This window comes from Malurus melanocephalus, unplaced genomic scaffold (assembly GCF_030028575.1).
Source record: "Malurus melanocephalus ecotype Western Australia unplaced genomic scaffold, MMel_1.1 scaffold_16, whole genome shotgun sequence".
NCBI lineage: Eukaryota > Metazoa > Chordata > Aves > Passeriformes > Maluridae > Malurus > Malurus melanocephalus.
This window is the reverse complement of record NW_026623248.1, coordinates 4,623,384-4,642,453: the sequence shown is the minus strand read 5'-3', so window position 1 is coordinate 4,642,453 and position 19,070 is coordinate 4,623,384. Positions and strand designations below refer to the sequence as shown.

The window sequence follows — 19,070 nt, the reverse complement described above, 5'->3', positions numbered from 1 at the left end:
AGTATCAGTCTTAATCTGTGTATGATTTTTTTTCTTTGTTTTGTGATTATCTGCAGTGGGAAGTAGCTGAGGTAGTCCTCGAAGTGTTTTACAAATTATTGCGGGACTATGAGCCTCAACTTGAAGACTTTGTGGACCAATATGTGGAGTTACAAGGTTAACTTGTTCRTTTTTTCACTGACAGCAGAATTGTAACTTGTTTTGCTCTGTTGCCTCTATCTTGGGATCTTGTTTAATAATGCAAATAAGCTGGTGGAAAGCTAGACCAGACTTTAAAATAGGAAGATGTTTAAAAAATTTCTACATAGTGTTGAGATCTGATTTGCTGACTCTGTAGGGCTTCATGTACGCTATTTCCTAGTTAYCCTCTAGGAGGGTAACTTCTGTCTCTTTCATTTCTGATTTGGTTGAAGAGCAACATTTGGCACTTAACACCTTGGGTTTGGCTTGTTCCTCTATACTTCTGTGGTTTATTTTTAGATATATCTATATCASCATTATTTGTAGGGTTAATTTAAAGGTGTCAGGTATTTGAAATATGCTTTAGTGTTACTATTATTGATGTATTAATTATGCAGAGCAGACAGTAGCAGTACAATTGTGACCTGAAGTAATTTAAAAGGCTAAAGTAGATGACAGTTGCCTCATTACAGGAAATYTAAGGCTTCTTTGGGCTCAAAATTATTTTCTTAATACAGAGTCTCCTAGCATGAATTCCATCTTGATGCCTGTGGGTTTTCTTGTAGCAGTGTTGTGAGAACCACTTCTTAATTGAAAACTTTAGGGTTGGAAGCCCTTTGCCTCGTATTTTGACAAACAGTACTTGGCAGGATAACTAGCTTAGGGARTTTGTTAGCTCATTCCTGTCCTCAGCTAGTCCTTCAACTTCTATGATTATTTGTGGGTTACATGATACGTTGAAGAAATGGGTTAATCTAGTTTTGAGTAGATGCATTTTTTTAACAGATTCAGTATGTGGCTGTGCAGTGGCAGACATGGCGTGTCTTTTGGTGTGTGATGGAGTGGCACACACACAGAATGAATGGAAAAAGGGCACTGCTAAAGCTGATGCCAAAACTGTACCCTTGTTCCCACTTGCATATTAAAAAAGAGTCTTACTGTTCTGCTTTTCCTACCACAGTTTATGARGAGCCTAGATAAACTAGAAGCATTACTTTTATTTCATGTGGTAAAGTCTTTGCATTTAAGGCTAGTGGTTTCATTTTCGCATGCATTATTGCAACAGTTGTGGGAGTTTATCCCTACACTGTGAGGATCGGGTTCAGTGTCCATTCTCTTTGAGTTCTGGAAATGCTTTTTCCCTTATCCAGGCTCTTGGTGCAAGTTTGGACGAAGATAAACTTTTTCCAGTTTCTTTTTGGTCAGATCTGCTTGGGAAAAAATCTTAACTGGTTAAATATGAAATGGTGTTATTATATAMTGAAAAGTGATGCTAATTGCCATTACAACTCTTCCCAAGCTTTTAAAATTAACTCAATGGCTTCTATATGAAGAAAATAWCTGAAGGCTTTGTACAAAAGATGTTGCTTAGAACACTGGGGGCTGTTATGTTGTGTACCTTGTACTAGTTTGAATAATGGATTTTTTTTTTATAAGAGGTTATTTTTCTTTACCCCTTTTGTCTTTAGGAGAAGAAATAATAGCATATAAACCACCTGGATTCAATTTGATGTATCATCTGTTGAATGAGTCCCCAATGCTGGAACTTTGCCTTAGTTTGCTTGARGAAGGGGTCAAACAGCTTGATATGTATGCTCCATTTCCCGGTACATGCCTAGAATTAATTTTTCATGTGATGTTAAAATGTAGAGTAAGTAGGATTTAAAGCTGACATTGCATATCTGTAACTTGATGTTGTGTCTTTTGCATTTAAAAATTGTGTTTTGGGGAAAGTTTTCCTACTGATAAACAACTGACAGGTTTTTTTTTCTTGGTGCAAAGCCTGATGAATGATATTTATGAATGTAGTCTATTTAGCTGCTCCTTTTTATTTCTCATGTTYTTTGTACACTGCAGGGAAGAAGCATTTAGAAAAAGCTGTACAGCATTGCCTTGCACTTCTAAACTTAACGCTGCAGAAGGAGAATATTTTTATGGATCTGTTGCGGGAGAGCCACCTTTCCCTTATTGTCACACCACTGGAGCAGCTGCTTCAAGGAATCAATCCTCGCACTAAAAAGGCAGATCACGTGGTGAATATCGCTAGGTATGTGCAAAGTGCTGAGAAGAAAGGAGTTCTAGACATAAAAGAGTTTCATTAGTTTTACGAGCCAGTACTTCTCTTTACACAGATTATCTCTTGATTTTTTTCTTTGGCTGGGGGAGATGTCTTCACAGGTGGTGTGATCCATGATTATCTAGTGCAGGRTTGGGATTTGTATTTATAGTTTTTCTTTCTGAATTTTTCCCCTCTTATGATCTCTTCCTGTCTACATTATGTGCAGTGATTCCGTTGCATATAATTTTCATTTTTCTCCAGACTTCAGTTGTCATAGTGGGAAAGCTAAATACATTTGGTTGCTGTTGTCCATGCTTTACAGTATTGTCCYTACTGTGTTAAAGGCCTGCAAGCAATGTTTAAACCTATGCTGTGGTGTTTAATGTAGATTTTGCATAAAAAGAATGTTTAAAATTCCAGGAAAGGTTATTATCCCTACTCAGCCTACTCAGCTCTCCCAATGGAGGACTGTTAAGTGTTTCATGTAAAGTGAAATTTTGTTTGAAGCTTTAATGTTATCTCATGTAATTTGATTTGTAAATGTTCTAAGTTCTAAATGTTATTTAATTTCTTACCTGTGCATTACCGTCTTGGAAAAAGTAAGATTTCAACAATTTCATTACAACAATCTTGTGTGTTTGAAGGTATCTTTACCATGGAAACAGCAATCCTGAACTAGCWTTTGAAAGTGCCAAGATTTTGTGCTGTATTTCTGATAATTCCAACATCCAGATAAAACTAGTTGGTGATTTCACACATGATCAGGTAAGTATCTGTTTTTTTGAATCTGGGAAGAGAAATTGATGTAGAAATACTGGGGCTTCATAATGTTTCTTTAAAGGATAGATTTCTAGATCAACTATATTAAAACTATATTTTATCTTATATATACCCATGTCTAAAAAGTCTTCTATTATGGCATTGGAAAAGTAATTATTTTGTGAGTTGAAGAAACTAAAATCATGAATGTTTTTTAGAAGGAAAAGGACAATTTTGTGACTTYACAGTCTTCAGTCTGTGAGAATAATTTAGCGTATGTAATAAGATTTTTTTCTGTTCCGTGGCTAATTGTTAACCTGTTCCTAAATCAACTGTGGCTCTTAACTCTTGCTTATTAAGTAGGTTATATAATTTTTGTCTAGAACTTCTGTCAATTTATGTGAAGAGAATTATGAAAAATATTGGATTTAGTACTCTTAAARTTCTGTTCATTTCCATCTTTCCATTGTTGAATATAGGGTATTAGCCAAAAGCTGATGGCTGGATTCGTGGAATGTTTAGACAATGAAGATGCAGAAGAGTTAATTAATCCAGATGAAGGTATGTAAAAGGCTTCTTAAAAAGGCTTAAACAGTTGTCTTTTGCACAGAATGAAATTAAWGAAAGAGGTATAAAAAGTGCTTTCAAGTCAGGAAACAATCTACTTCTGTGTTCTGTGGAATTATACCTTTATCAGAATGAAAAGCACAATGTTTTGGGAAGGTATGTCTACGGCATGATGAGCCAACTACAAACAGAGTCTGTTTTCAGAAAACAAGTATTTACCATTGCTTTGGCTATATTATTTAGAGTTGTATTAATAGTAATTTGGAGTTTTGGTCTTGTATCCCTTTGCACTAAGTTAAGTTGATACCTTATCGTTCTTGTATTTAACTTGAAGACTCTGAGGCTTATTCTATTAAATTGATTTTTTTGCTTCATTATTCACCACTTTTGTTTTTTGTCCTTTTTTTTTTCTAACCTAGAGCTGGAGCCTGAGAAGAAGCGGGCACAAATCCATCATGAAACTAGGATCCATATTCTGAATCTCCTTATCACCTCTCTTGAGTGTAGTCCTCCCAGTCTTGCTCTGTATCTCTTGGGATTTGAACTAAAGAAACCTGTCAGCACCACAAATTTGCAAGATCCAGGTATGGAGTGGAGAGGTTGATCTGCCATTTAATCAATTCTGTTACCAACACTCAGAACATTTATTGGAAAATTTATGGGGAAAGGCAGTTCCTCTTCAATTTAAGAATAAGACAACAGGACTTGTTCAAGTCCTCATAAGCTCCATTAAAAGACATATTTGTACTCAAATGCAGCATTTAAACAACTTGAGGATTTGATTTTTTGTTTAAGTTGGATTTTAGAACAGATTGAATTTAGAATTGTGGGGGAAAATGATAATTTAGAAGTGAAACATTAAAGTATTTTCTAATTAATGCAGTGTAGTTGTGTCCTTCATACAAAGAAATTGATTTGATGATCTGAGTAGAACCTGCATATGAATCCAAATGTGAATGTACAAAAAAAGATTGTCAGTTTGAACTAGTTCTACTGCTTGGCTACCATTCTGTCCCTCCTCAAACTCCTGTTTGAAGTTCATTATGGGGAAAAAACCCAGTTTTGTTTTTCAGCGTTGTAGAAGAAAACCTTTTAAAACCTGTGGGGTTTCATTCTAGTGCTAGGAATATATTAATATATTAATATATTAATATATTAATATATCAATATATTAAAATATATATATATATACATTAATAATATATATACATTTAAAAAATATTTATATGTCTGTGCAAACTTTAGAAATATCATTCCTGTTGATTTAAAGTTGAATTGATGAGAATAATAGTGTGTTAATATGTCTTGTTTGCCTCCTCAGTTTCTAACTTGTATTTTACAAAATAGACTGAGCAGGTCCAGCAGAGATYGTCAGGGAGCTGGATTACTCAGCCTATGAGGAAAACCTGAGKGAAGTCTGGAAAAGAGAAAGGCTTTGAGGGGGGACCTAATAGAAATCTTTGAATACCTACGAAGACATTAATATGAGGCTAAAACCAGACTTTTCAGAGGAGTGTGGCAGGAAGATGAGAGGCAGTGGGCATAAATTGAAACAAGAGAGGCTCAAATTGAAAATAGGAGAAACCTTTGCACCAGAACACAGTGAAACAGGTTGGCAAGGGAGGTCATGCAGTCTTGATGCTTGAAGTTTTCAAGACCTAGCTGTATAAAGCCATGAACAATGGTTTGGTATCATAACCTCGTGGTAGTTTTGTGTTGACATGTCATAGTGTCTCTTCTAGTATGAAGTACAAGATAATTCCTCAACTGTTTTAAAAGATGTTTTATATAAACAAGTTTGAACAAAGATTCAGTAATTTGATTTTAGTTATTTAGAGAAGAATATTTCTCATTATCTTTAGGTTTGTGTTGGACACTATTGGCCCAGCAGTTTTTGRTACTTCATAGTTCTAAATGAAGAGTAGATAGGACCTGAACTTTGTTTCTTCAGATATTTTGAAATTCAATAGTTACACAATACAGGTAACTGATCTGCACCCACACAGTTTTACATGGTATGATATATTAGGTTAGTGATGAGAAAATTTTTCTCAAAGGTGTGAGAGAACCTTGCCTRCATCTTTCAATTATCTTGTTAATAATGTGAAGAAATAATGACYGTAAGACATTTACCTCAAGATAATAATTTCCTGCTAAAGCATAAATTATACAYGTTCAAACAGAGAAGATTATTTCTCCTGTAAGAACTGTGTGGTTATTGATGTTTTTACTGCTTCAGGACCTTTCTGGGTGGATGAAAGAATTGATTGGCTAAAWGAAGAATGCAAAAAGACAGGATTTTGACTTCAGTATTCAAATYTTTTCCGTATTCACCTTGTTGCAGGGTCAGGTGCCTTTAGGAGCATTAGTCATATAATGGCTATATTTGTAAATTAAGATAGGAATTACTTAAAGCTGTTCTTTGAAATTGTCAAATGGCTATTCATTTAGAAGTGTAAAAGCAAGAATGCAAATCGATTCACCAGCAGCTCAAAAGACTACAGACTAAATGTAAATATTTTCATTAGATTTTTGCTGAAASATGGTTCCTTCTTTGATTTTCAGTAACTGATAAAACTTTGCCAGTTGTTTTTGCTGCAGCTTAGTGGAGCAGTATAGTGCAGCACAATGTATCTGAACAATATAGGTTTAGTATTTCTGTGKACTAACCTATATTTGCTATGGAGCAAAGTAAGATCTAGAATGTCAAGTTATTTTTCTATTTTCAGGTGTSTTGGGTTGCCCACGGACTTGCCTTCATGCTATATTGAACATACTCGAGAAGGGTACTGAAACAAGGAATGGGCCTACAGCAGTTCGGGAATCTCCTCATCTTGCAGAACTCTGTTACCAGGTATTCGGTATAATTTCAGTTGCCATTTACTGAAAGTAGGCTCTAACTAAAATTAACTRCATCTTGGTTGTTGAACACAGATGGTTGATGACTCTGACAATAGTTTTGTTTTTAAAATGCATGTTTTGTTTTTAAAATGTCTGTTTTTTATATATATTGAACTATTTCAATTTTACCTTCTTCTGTGTGCAAAAATATTAACTTGTGGTGTCACAGAAATCAAAGAATCTGTACTCATGTCAGAAACATGGAATCAGGACGTACTATAAAACTAAATCTAAATATTTTTTGTCAGCCTTTAAGTCCATTGCAACAATATGCTTTTTTCTTTTATTTTTAATTTTGGAAGCATAGTTTGACAGTAAATAACATGTAATTCCAAATAAGCCAATGGAATTTTCTGCTTTATTCTGTAGCCATGACATAATGTACGCATGAGGAGGTTAGGTAAGGGAGACAGCCAAGTTAGACAGATGTCCAAGGTATCTGATGTTTGCCCTTAAATCATAGGATCATATGATCCTATGATCCTAGCATGTGATCATAGGTTATATCATGTTGAAGATCCATGGACTCTAGAAAGGATTTAAACATTGTTAGAAGGAAAAGACAATTCTGTAAAAGTGGGGAAACTTTATTTCATTTTCTGTCTTGGTGGATGTACAGAGGGAAAAATACACTAATTTTTAAGTGAACTGAACAAACAGTGTTATCTAGTGTCATGTTAAGAACCATTGTGATCATCCACATCCTCATAGCTCTTCAGTATCATAATTCAACATCTATTACCAATAGTATGTTCAACTTCAGAGAAAGCTGATGGAAAACCTACCATAAATGCTGGTAATATTGTCTGAGCAGTAAAACAGTACTCTGCTTCTTTTGATTTGGTGGTTGGTTTGTTTTTAAAATCAATTCTCTACATGGATATCTGCTGGTTTTGATCGTCAGGTGATCTATCAGTTGTGTGCATGCTCTGACACTTCGGGTCCAACTATGAGGTATCTGAGGACCAGTCAGGATTTCTTATTCACTCAGCTTCAGTACTTGCCATTTTCTATCAAAGGTAATTTTTCTTCTATGRTAAGATTGTGCATGCTTAAAATTCAATGCATTGTTTGGCCTCCCTAGGAACGAAAGAAGAACCAAAGGTAGCATTATTAAACTGAATTAATGGCAGGCTCAGCTAATCTTTTAATTCTACAAAGATTGAACTCTTTCTTAAGAACTTCACATCATTAGTGCTGAACTTCTGGAAAAGAATGTTAGCTTGGGAATGTACCACGTCTCCAGAAGCACATCCCAGCCTATAAGGCAATTATYGTATTTGTTAGATCATGCTGCAGAAGAAAAAATAAAATTGAAAAGAGTGTTACAAAGAACCAAGCAAATAGGAGGCTGATGGTTGTAACCACCTGTATCTTTCCTGTTTTTGAATAAAGTACTTTTAAGCTAATAGATATGCTTTATATTTCAAATCAATATTTTTCAGGTGTCTGAAATGGAATAAATRTACCTATTCACTTTATCAGATGCTTGACCATCCGTCTTGTTCGGTGACACTAAACTTAGCATTCAAATACATGTACCCAGTATGTGTAAAGTGCTGTAGGTGATTCTTACATAACTTAAAAATCTAAATTAGATGAGTATAGAATATGAAGATTTTGGGACACCTCTGTTCCAGTCTTACCAATTTGGATTAAAGCTATAGTTCACTTGGGTAAATGGTTGTTTTCACTACAGTTGTAACTGACCCTATTTGCTCATGAAGCACTGCAGTCTCCACAGTGATTGTTTTTACAGGCTGTGTCCAGATTTGTTGTGTATGTATATAAGCTTAGTTGCATGTATGTATATGATCTATTTTCAAAATAACCACGTTTATTGGCTTTTGACAGATTTCTGTCTTTTTGTCCCATAAACATTTTGGTAAGCAAATAATAAATAATGACATGCTCYAAAAGCTTTTTCTAATGAAAAAATGCTTTCTTTAGAATAAGTAATATTATTTRTTCTGTTTTATAAGTGTTGCCTTATCCCCATCCAGAACATGAGATTTCAACACTRAACCAAATGTCTTGGCTAATGAAGACTGCAGCTATAGAAATGCGAGTGACATCGCTGAACCGCCAGCGCTCCCACACACAGAGACTGCTGCATCTGCTGCTTGATGACATGCCTGTSAAGCCATACTTGGGTAAGAGGAGCCTATTGTGAGGGTAAATAAGCTGGAATAAATGGAGTATGAGAGGCTTCATTTGAATTCTTTCCTTTATAAGCTTGTGACAGTTTGTTTGTGATATCAAGTGTGGAATTGCCACTGGAGAGATGGGAAGAAAGATGGTGGTGGTTGTGGATTCCAAAGTGAAAGRAATCAGGKCATCTTTTTGTTCATTGCTGATAGRAAAATTAAAAATAATTCATGAGATAGGAGAGGAGAATATAAAAAATAATTAAAATTGTAGAATAATTTATGTTGAGCTGCTGTTCAGAATCATTACAGTATAGAGAAGGTAGAGGGTCTTCCATGGTAAATGGTTTTAGACAGTTTMTTGGTGTAAATGTCTGTCACAAGCTCTGAACCCTCTCTCACAGACAGTAGTGGCTTCAGGTCAATTTTGATTTTAACATTATGACATCACAAAAATGATATTTTATCCCAGTGTGGTGTAAAATGCAACATTAAATAAAAAGGCAAGATTTTKGAGTTTTAGAACAGGGTAGAAATAAATCAAGAAAAATAAAACCAGATGACAATAGAATATGTAAAGAAAGTAAAATGAATGGAAGTTATTTTAACAGGCTMCTGCAGTATGATGTTTTCCCTAACCTTTATTGGCCTGAACACTCTCTTAATCCTTGTGGAGATCTGACTATGGGAAACTGTTCAGACGCCCTACTCATTTTACAGTGTCCATCCAACTGCATTATTCGTATTGGAGGGTGAGGTGTCAGGCATTTCTAGTCTTTTGTGATCTGTATATGATAATTGGATAGCTTTTGTGAGATAAGTATAGTTTTCATTTTATTAACTCATGGCTGTATTAGAAGACTTCCATGTGAAATGTTTATTGGTTTATCACTGTGCTCTTTCTCTTTCACTATTAGTAAAGTAGGTMATATTTTTCACTTAGATTTCTTTTTTATTTATTCGTTATGTTTTGTTACCTTCAGCTGATGGTGAAGGAGGGATGGAAGATGAAAGTCGATCAGTCAGTGGATTTCTCCACTTTGACACTGCTTCCAAAGGTAACCATTATGAATGGTGATTATTTATCAGTAAAGTGTATCTAGTCCTAAGCAGGCAGGAGGGCCACCTCCAGAAAGGACACTTTGGGAAAGAAAGTGTAATAGGTATTCTAAACAGCAGCAGTATATGAAACCATTTTATTTAATGTGGGGAARAAAATAAATTACAGAACCTTGATATCAATGGTTGGAGGGAGTGAAAAGTACTGAACTGGGAAGGCAGTTCAAAGAGTGTGTTTAAGTATCTGTGCAAGGATGCAATGGGAGAGTGGCAGTCTATAAAATTTATTGCTAGTAGTAGAAACAGTGTGATTGTTGCTAAGGCTGAGCRTATTGGTGTTTTCATGGCAAAGAATATAAGTCCCAAATAAATAAGTTCAGATTCCTTACAGTTTCTCRACATAAGACTGCAGTACTTACTGAAAACCAGCCTAGTTTCATTTAGTGGAAAAAATTGGAATCTTGTATTTGTARATATTGGATGACATACATATGTAACAGGAGAACAATATAATATAAGACATATTAAGAATGTGTAGCTTTAGAAAATGTATAGCATATAGTTTGATAGCACTTTCTGCAGATTCAGTGCATTCTTTTGAAACTTTTCACATTAAGATGAAGATTTAGACTTACAAAGGCAAATTAGGCTCTTATTGTCAATTTTTTGTTTTCCCTTTGATACTYCTGAATACAATTCTGAATTTGCATTTCCAGTACGCAGAAAGTTGTTAAATATCCTGGATTCAATTGACTTCAGTCAGGACATTCCAGAGCCTTTACAACTGGATTTTTTTGACCGGGCTCAGATTGAGCAAGTCATTGCTAATTGTGAGCACAAGAATGCACGTGGACAAGTAGTCTGCAACGTCAAGGTGCGCAGTGGTCTTTGTTTTCAAGTTGAATGTGCTRTTTTAGATCTTAATTTAAAAATAAATAATACTCTGTATTAATAATACTCTGAACCTTGYTTTCACATGAAAAGATATGTTTCAGATATATGCAAAATTTATGCAAACTATTGAGATTTATTTCTTCTTCATTGCACACACTGATTTCTCATTTGCAGTAGACAGATGCATCAGCTTAAGACACTTTCAGGAAATATTTTCTATTTTTCCCATCTTGAAACACCCACATGATGATACTGCATCTGCCCTATGTATTTCTTTGGTCACAAGTACACAACTACCTAGCACTACATATGTGTACACAATTACAACTGCAACACTATTGTATACTGCAGTAGTTCTTGGAGGCTTTACTTAAGATTGTGGCACATTGTGATGAATACTTGACAAGTGTAGGATAAATAGTCCTGAAAAAATCTGTGACCCTAAAAAATGAGTAAAACTTGTTTGAATCCCTGTCCATCTGTTGTATCTGTCACTATGTAGCCATCTCCTAGATACTTTTAGGAGGTGTGAATAGATCTCCCTTGTCACTTGTCCTAGTTTTGACTCACATACCATTACTTTTCTTCATAGTGGCTGCTAATGGTATTGTGTTTTGGATTTAGGATGGGAGCAGTGTTCCTAATGCTTTGATCCTTTAGTTGTTCCTAAGCAGTATTTTAGTGATGGRCTTTCCAGTTTCTCATGTCAGCCCACCAGTGAGTAGGCTGTGGGCRCAGGAAGCTGGGAGGAAAAGCAGCCAGGACAACTGACCCGAAGAGATACTCCATACCATATGAGATCATGCTCAGTGTATAAACTAAGGGGAAAGCTGGCTGTGGGCTGCTGCTTGAGAACTGGCTGGGCAGCAATTGGCAGGTAGTGAGCAATTGCACTTGTGCATCACTTGTTTGCCTTTAGAACATAAATAGATAATTCTAAATGTTTGATTATTCCTCCCACTTTCCTTTTCTGTCCTATGTAACTGTCTTTATGTCAATCCACCAATTTTACTTCTTTTTCCCCCAATTCTCTCCCCTACCCTACTGGGGCAGGGAGTGAATGGCTGTGTGGTGTTTAGCTACCTGCCAGGTTAAACCATATCATCATTAGTTTCATATTTAACTCTTTTATTTCAGTACCTTCACAGAGTTCTGGTTGCAGAAGTCAATGCCCTTCAAGGAATGGCAGCAATAGGCCAGAGACCTTTACTTATGGAGGTAAGTATAGAAAAGGTTATCTSTTGTTTGTTGTTGCTCTTGGTGGATTTCATACCCTGTCAAGCAGTAAGCCTTACTATAAAAGCTTGTGGATTTGAGTCCTAACAGAGTTGATAATTCCTGAAGAAAAAACCCCRAAACTTAATAAGATAAACTACTTCTTACTGTATTCTTTTCTAAACAGCAGACCTGGAGTCTGTTTTCTTTTCCTTTAATCCCTTCCCTCCCCCATTAGTGATAGCAATTGCTGCTCCCACCCCACTGTACAGAAAGCAGTTATATACTGATGTCRAGATTGGTTGTTGACAAGTACAGTGTGTTCATCTTTCAGCCAAGTTCATCTTGTCTTTCTCTCACAGGGGATGCCAATTTATTTCTCCTTTCTTCTACACAGATTGCAGTTCAGTAAACTTGGAGCTTAATTATTTTCTGAGTTTCCTGCCATCTTTTAAATTGTGTTGAAATTGGTTAAATGGATTCAAAGGATAGGGGAGGAATGACTCAGACTAAATGGGAAGAAAAGGCACAAATAGATTTTTTATAGTTGTTTTTAAACGTTTTGATTTTAAAGTGCTAGATAAGAATTTTCCTGGTCATTTTTTTTTCTTATGAGATTGAGACATTAATGATGAAAGGCCCTGTGAAAAGCAGCTCAGAAATTGAATGAGCCACCTTGCTAAAGTAATAGTATCTAAAGTAATTGTTTCTAATAAGCTGAAGACTTCACATTTTTTTCTGAAGACTGTTACTAATAGATAAAATTGTCACCTTGAAGTCTGTCTTTGCCATGAATTTCTTTTGGCACACTGTAACTGAATTTCTTTGTGGTGGGTGTTCAGGAGATCAACACAATCYTGCAGTATGTAGTGGAACGGAACAAGCTGCTGCAGTGCCTCCATGCCAAGAGGCATGCTCTGGAGTCATGGAGACAGCTGGTGGAAATCATACTCACTGCCTGCCCCCAGGATCTCATACAAGCTGAGGACAGACAGCTGATTATCCGGGACCTCTTACAGGATGTGCATGACAAGGTAGTGCTCTTCTGAAAATCAACCCTCTCCTTGAACTTTGTTGCTGCATCTTTTTATGTGAAAGTGCTGCARTTTTGATTGTAATCCAGAAAGATTTTGTCTGCCTTTAGTATTCTTATTAGTTTTCTGCAATATAATGGTAGTCTGCAAAAGGTGTTTTGATGAGAAACAAAGAAGAACTTACTGAAGGCTGAAGACAAACTACTTAATTTGCTAATTTATTGCATTTAGATACCTCACTGCAAATCTTACTGCTGTTTCTTTTGAAAAATTAGAGTTGAATGAAGCTTCTTAGTAGAAAAATTAAAAGATATTACAAATAGGAGGAATTTTGGAAGTGTGAGGTTGTCTTACAAGTATAGATGTTTTACTGCTGAGTTATAGTAATAATTTTGAGACAGACTAGACAGTTACTACTGACCCAGCCATTGTCAAAGGCAAAATTTAATGAAGGATCCATGCATTGTTTAGGTTGCTGGGACATTATTATGTTTGTGTTTTATTGCAAGAGTTGCATGGTATGTAGTTCTGATTAATAGAGTTTTGATTTGAGAAATATATATGAACATGTTATATATTTTCAAGGAAAAACATCACCTTTTTGGGTTTTGTTTTTGTTYCTTCCTTKTTTTTCTGTAAGAGTTATCTAAAAGCCATTTAGTGGAATGTTGGTTTTGTTTTTTCTGTCAACAAAATTAAACAGGAAACAAGGGAGGCCTTCACTAGCTGAAGAAATCTCTTTACTAAGAYCATTGCAGAAAAGAAATTTGAGCCTTAATTTTCTGTAGCACCTCAATGAAGACTTCTGTGAAATTCAGAAAAAAAATTGTTACTGTCTATTGAAAATAATTGAACTACTGTTCAAAATGACAGTATTGCATAAAAGGAAAAGTCCTTGAGTATTAGTAGTAAAGATATCATATTCACCTTTTAAATAATAGAGTGAACAAAAATAGTGCATGCAAACCTCTTGTTAGTATTTTTCCATATTGTCTTAATGCTCCTTTAATGCTCAACCCTTTGAATTTTCTAAGTTGTACCTTCACATTTTTAATGATAATAAAATAGCTGTAAAGCAGAGAAGGTGCCAGTTTTCTTTCCTTAACTTAGGCTTAGATACTTGGCTAATAAAACATCTGAAATGTCAACTCATTTCTTCCCCTTCTGTCATCCAGATTTGATTATCAGCCTGCCTGTGATTTATGTAAATAAAACCCAGAAGGCTAATAGTCTTCTTGATTAAAATGTGTTCAGCTCAGGTTTCTTAACAAGTTTCTGACATTACTGATTTTGATGTGTTTTAAATAGTGTCATGTTAATGAAATCCTTATGCATCCGTAAATGAAATAGCTGTGAGAGGCTAATTTAATTGCTGTARTAAGTCATGAAATCAGACACTTTCGAACAGTTTTTTTTTTCTTTTGCCTTTTTTTTCCCTTTCTTCTTCGTTAAGATCCTTGATGATGACGCAGCTCAGGAGTTGATGCCAGTGGTGGCAGGGGCTGTGTTCACCCTGACAGCCCACCTGAGCCAGTCTGTGAAAACAGAGCAGAAGCAGCCACTTGCACTCCCAATGGCAGGACAGTCCCAATACGTCTTGATGTTGGATGGTTCTTTTACCTCATCACCTGGCTCTGAGAACATATCCATGGGTTTTGCTTCCATTGGTGACTCCTCCCTCCACATCATCTTAAGAAAGCTGCTGGATTTCATTTTGAAAACAGGTGTGCTGACTTTTGCMGGGTGTGTGTGTAAATTCCAACTGCCAAGAGTAAAAAGATGGGCTGARCTGCTTTCAGTTGCTGCAGTGAAGATTTTTGTTAGAGTCAATTAGATGGATCTTACATGATTAGTATAGATGTGATTAGTAAGTGATATTRCTAGCAAAAAAAGTCAGCAAACACTTTTTAAAAAACATCTGAACAGCAAACAGAAGAGAGATATGTAAATGACTGTAAAGAGGATTTCATATTGTAATTTTTTTGGAGCAGCATAAACTTGCTGAACTTACTCATAAACATACTTTTCTGCAGACAGTAGAATTCCACTGTAACAAATCTAGTTGTTATATTTATTTCTGCCTGCACTGCCACAGGAAAGTTAAATTAAGTGCCAGTTGGAATATGGTGTTATGGAATTTACATTTATTTGCTTTTAATTGCAAATGTTTCTTATTAACCAGGTGGTGGCTTCCAGAGAGTGAGGACACATCTTTATGGATCACTGCTTTATTATTTGCAGATTGCTCAGAGACCAGATGAACCAGACACTTTAGAAGCAGGTATGGTCCAACTGTGTTTGGAAAAGAGAAAAAAAAATGTTATTATTAAACCCTGGATGGTACTTTTTATGCATGCTGAGTTRTCTTCTGAAAACAAATAGAAAACATCTTGCTCCAAGAACCTATGAAATTAGTTCCTTATGTTAAACAATGCAGATCTTATATTCTGACCTGTCTAGCTACACATGCAGTCAAAATGTATTGTTCTGGATGAGAATATTAATTTTCTGACTTCTAGCACTAAAGGGGATACTTATTTGTGTCCTTTTAAAGTTGTACATCATAGATACAAGACTGTCAAAGGACTAGAGATTACTTGAAACCAACTGCTTTCAAGTAGGTGTAGCAGTAGAAATTTATTGTCTTCACATCTTGATGTACACTCATACCACAGAGATCCTGTAAAGAAAAACCTAAACAAAACAAAAATATTCCAAAGGAAAAAAAAAAAAAGAGGAAAATAACAACCACACAAAAAACCTCAGACTCCGAGGATTCTTTCATACCCTTTCTCGTCCTTTGTCTGAAGATCCCCCCTAGGGGGAAAGAAACAAACAAAAAAGCCTCACACACACACACCACCCCCATCCTCTCCCAAAAAAATAAGCAAAAAATAAGCTAACTAGAACTGCTATTTATCTAAGATTGCTTAYGGTAATATCACATCCTCTCTGTGAATGGCTTAAATACTTGAATTGTTAGTGTTTCTAATGATTATTTAAACTTAGAGCTCAAAGATTGAAAAAAAAAATCTTGTCTAGTACCTGCATACAGACTCTTGGTCTGTGTTTTGAGCTACAGTAGTAAAGGAATAAAATCAAACAATGAATTTGTTATGACCCCTGTGTAGTTCATTACTGACTTTGTTTTCTTTCCCATTTAAGTCACCTTATTTACTTACCTCAGACTGAATGCTTTGGTCCCAGTGAAAGTTCACAGAATCATAGGATGATTTGGGTTGGAAGGGACCTTTAAAATTATCTCATTCTAACCCCCTGCCATGGGCAGGGACACCAGATCAGGTTGCTCAAAACCTTATCCAACCTGGCCTTGAACACTTCAATTAGTTTTTCTATGTAACAAGTACCAAACTGTTAAACCTTTGAATTATTTTAAGCAGACTGTTTACAAGCCTGGTGTATGTATATAGACCTACACTTTTTTCTCTGGCTGGTCTGTGTGATTTTCAGAAATAGTGGATTTGTAGAACATGTACAGTTCATTTAAAARCCCTTGACCATTATTTGGGGCATTTCACTTGCAAGGTATAGAGAATGCCTTGAAGGATGTGGCATCATCTGTAGTTAAGCTAATGCTAAGCTACCTGTCTTTGAATCTATTATTTTTTTTTTTTATTTGCTTTTTACAGCTAAAAAAACTATGTGGGAACATTTGACAGCTCCTGAAGATGTGTTTAGTAAATTACAACGGGAAAACATGGCAACTATTGAGAGTTATGGGGCAGCTCTGATGGAGGTGGTTTGTCGAGATGCTTGTGATGGCCATGAGATAGGCCGGGTAAATGAATCTATTCTTCTAAAATTACTATTCTGTTTGTTTTAAAGAACATTTTATTTCTGTGTAGAGGTGGGCAGTTTACTGGGGTAGAACATYTTTGTAGATACTTGAACTGTTTCATGTGTCTGTCCTCCCACTCTTCCTTCAAGCTGTTGAAAGTAGGGGCATATCTGCATATTAATTTTTTTCTCAACAAATCTATGTGTCCTATTGTTTAAAAATAAGGGTAGAAGGCTCTGCTGCAAAAGATATAGGTAGGGACCCCTGTAATCGTTACTTGTTAATATTTTTAAGTCACGGACTCACCAGTTTATTTGCTCAGCTTGGGAAGATGTGCTGACTTCATAATGAAGTAATTTTTGATAGTAGYCAGTAGATGATAATCTAGTCAGAAGGCAAACCAGTTGTAAATAGTAATAGTGCTTCAGGCACTATTTCGTGAAAATATCTTGCCTTAGTTATTGATCAACAATATCTGTAATGTTTTTTAAAAGAATAGTAAAGGAAAGGTGATTGGCTCATACTGTACTAGTGCCAAGAAATCTTAAAATATTTTTCACATAAATTATTGCAATTGTAGTGAAGAAATGCATTATAAGAAGCTGTTAGAAAAAAACTGCTTAGCATTTCATAATATTATGGATTTATTAAAAATCTTGTTGATCTCATAGGTTTAATTCTGTTCTGTTTGTTTTGTTTTGTTTTTTCCTTCCCTTCTCCCAGATGCTGGCATTGGCTTTACTGGACCACATTGTTTCAGTAGACAAGCAGCAGCAGTGGCTGTTGTATCTCTCCAATAGTGGCTATCTGAAGGTGCTGGTGGATAGCCTGGCAGATGATGATCGGGCCCTTCAGAGCTTGCTCACACCTCAGCCCCCTTTGCTTAAGGCGCTGTACACCTATGAATCCAAAATGGTAATGGTATTTCAGAAATGATTTTGTGGTGTGGTRTTTGGTTTTTAATTTTATTTTTAGYAAAAGGTGTTTGTCTACACTTGGCATTCATTGTTCGCGGAGATATTGTTAAGGAAACTTTCCTGTCTGACCATTCAGGAGGASTCTGGCAGTCACTTGCACCACCAGAGATTTTAACTGCTGGGACCAAAGCCCCTTTGCAGTGAGCAACTCCAGTGATTGATGGGTGCCCCACTTGACTGCCTGCACTCTCCACACTCCCACTGTCAGTCCAGGTTTCCATACCAGTTTGACCTCAGGTTTCCCAGGGGAGAGTCTCAGACATCYAAATCCTTCAAATAATTAAATCACRGTTCARCAACAAAATAAGAGCTCAAGCTSGTGCCTTGAARGAGGGATCCTGAACAAAGGAAGCCCTTTTATACCCTCACAGTCTGTGTGAGTGAGTCTGGGGTCTTCCAGCTGAGTCCTCAGCTGCTGCTGTGTCTCTGACTGTTCARTCCTGTGGCCAGTACCACACCTCCCTCTTGCCCTTTGTTGTGCAAAGGATAAGCAATTCACAGGCTCTTGCCCTGGGCCTWCTGCCACTCAGAGCTCAGACTGCAGCTGCACACTGAGCTACCTGCACTGAAGGTATTCCTTACAGATATTATATTAAAATAATAYATTTGAAATTACGCTAAAACTAAGCAAGAAAGTAGACATTTTRAGCCTCATTGTGCATCTCCAAAATGTAACCTTCTCTACTCTTCTGTAGGCATTCCTCACTCGAGTGGCTAAAAGTCAGCAAGGTGCATTAGAGCTGTTGCGGTCTGGAGTGATTGTGCAGCTGGCACAGTGCCAAGTGTATGACATGCGACCCGAAATAGGCCACCAGGGGTAAGTGTTGRTCCCTTGGTTGATGATAAAACCATAATGCAGCCTTGGAAGCACATAATGTCTTTCTATAAGCTCACGGTTTTTGAACAAGGATTTGTGGGTTTATTCTTTGCATGTGTGTGTTCCTTAAACCTGTCAATTCAGTTTAAAGCTACCTTTTGTTGAGAGAAGAATTTGTTTGTACATAAAAATTTATTTGGTATTGTGGGTATAAACGATTAAGATATTACTATTAAATAATTTAGACTGTAATGTTTGAAAACCACCTTACACTGTGAACTAATTTTGGGGACTTTGCAGATGATGAAGTACAGAGTTTGTCCTCCCCATAAAGCACTGAAAGAGCAGTGAATTAAATGCTATTTCAGAAATATTTGGTTATGGGTTTAAAAAAACAGCGTTGACAGTTATATATTGCTTGGAGGTTTCTTGATGTATTGCCATGTTAGTCATTGTGAGGTGATTGAGAGAAGGTCTCAGAAAGGGAAAACCCATCTTTAAGAGAAATCACCTTGTTTGATTTCAAGCYTCAGTCCTCTTTTTTAAACTTACARTTCTTAGTGACACACTRGGAGTTCAAACACTTTGGAAAAMTTTAAGACTTAGACAAGGTATGCTATTTGAAAATTCCAATTAGATGTATAAAATKGTATAAAACCTAC

At 36.0% G+C, this 19,070-nt stretch overlaps 1 protein-coding gene across 2 annotated transcripts in view; it reads left to right on the top strand.

The window, feature by feature from the left end:
* NUP205 (nucleoporin 205) overlaps window positions 1-19,070 on the top strand; it is a 46,110-nt gene that overhangs the window by 18,853 nt on the left and 8,187 nt on the right. The window contains exons 16-33 of one of the 2 annotated variants that reach the window (XM_057386156.1): window positions 57-156; window positions 1,650-1,787; window positions 2,038-2,227; window positions 2,884-3,004; window positions 3,478-3,559; window positions 3,985-4,149; window positions 6,295-6,419; window positions 7,371-7,485; window positions 8,449-8,619; window positions 9,597-9,671; window positions 10,389-10,546; window positions 11,704-11,784; window positions 12,624-12,815; window positions 14,269-14,539; window positions 14,998-15,096; window positions 16,466-16,614; window positions 17,338-17,529; window positions 18,287-18,408. In XM_057386156.1, the coding sequence (XP_057242139.1) occupies window positions 57-156; window positions 1,650-1,787; window positions 2,038-2,227; window positions 2,884-3,004; window positions 3,478-3,559; window positions 3,985-4,149; window positions 6,295-6,419; window positions 7,371-7,485; window positions 8,449-8,619; window positions 9,597-9,671; window positions 10,389-10,546; window positions 11,704-11,784; window positions 12,624-12,815; window positions 14,269-14,539; window positions 14,998-15,096; window positions 16,466-16,614; window positions 17,338-17,529; window positions 18,287-18,408 (2,546 nt within the window). The remainder of the gene's footprint in view (window positions 1-56; window positions 157-1,649; window positions 1,788-2,037; window positions 2,228-2,883; window positions 3,005-3,477; window positions 3,560-3,984; window positions 4,150-6,294; window positions 6,420-7,370; window positions 7,486-8,448; window positions 8,620-9,596; window positions 9,672-10,388; window positions 10,547-11,703; window positions 11,785-12,623; window positions 12,816-14,268; window positions 14,540-14,997; window positions 15,097-16,465; window positions 16,615-17,337; window positions 17,530-18,286; window positions 18,409-19,070) is intronic. The other variant, XM_057386163.1, reaches the window with a different exon arrangement.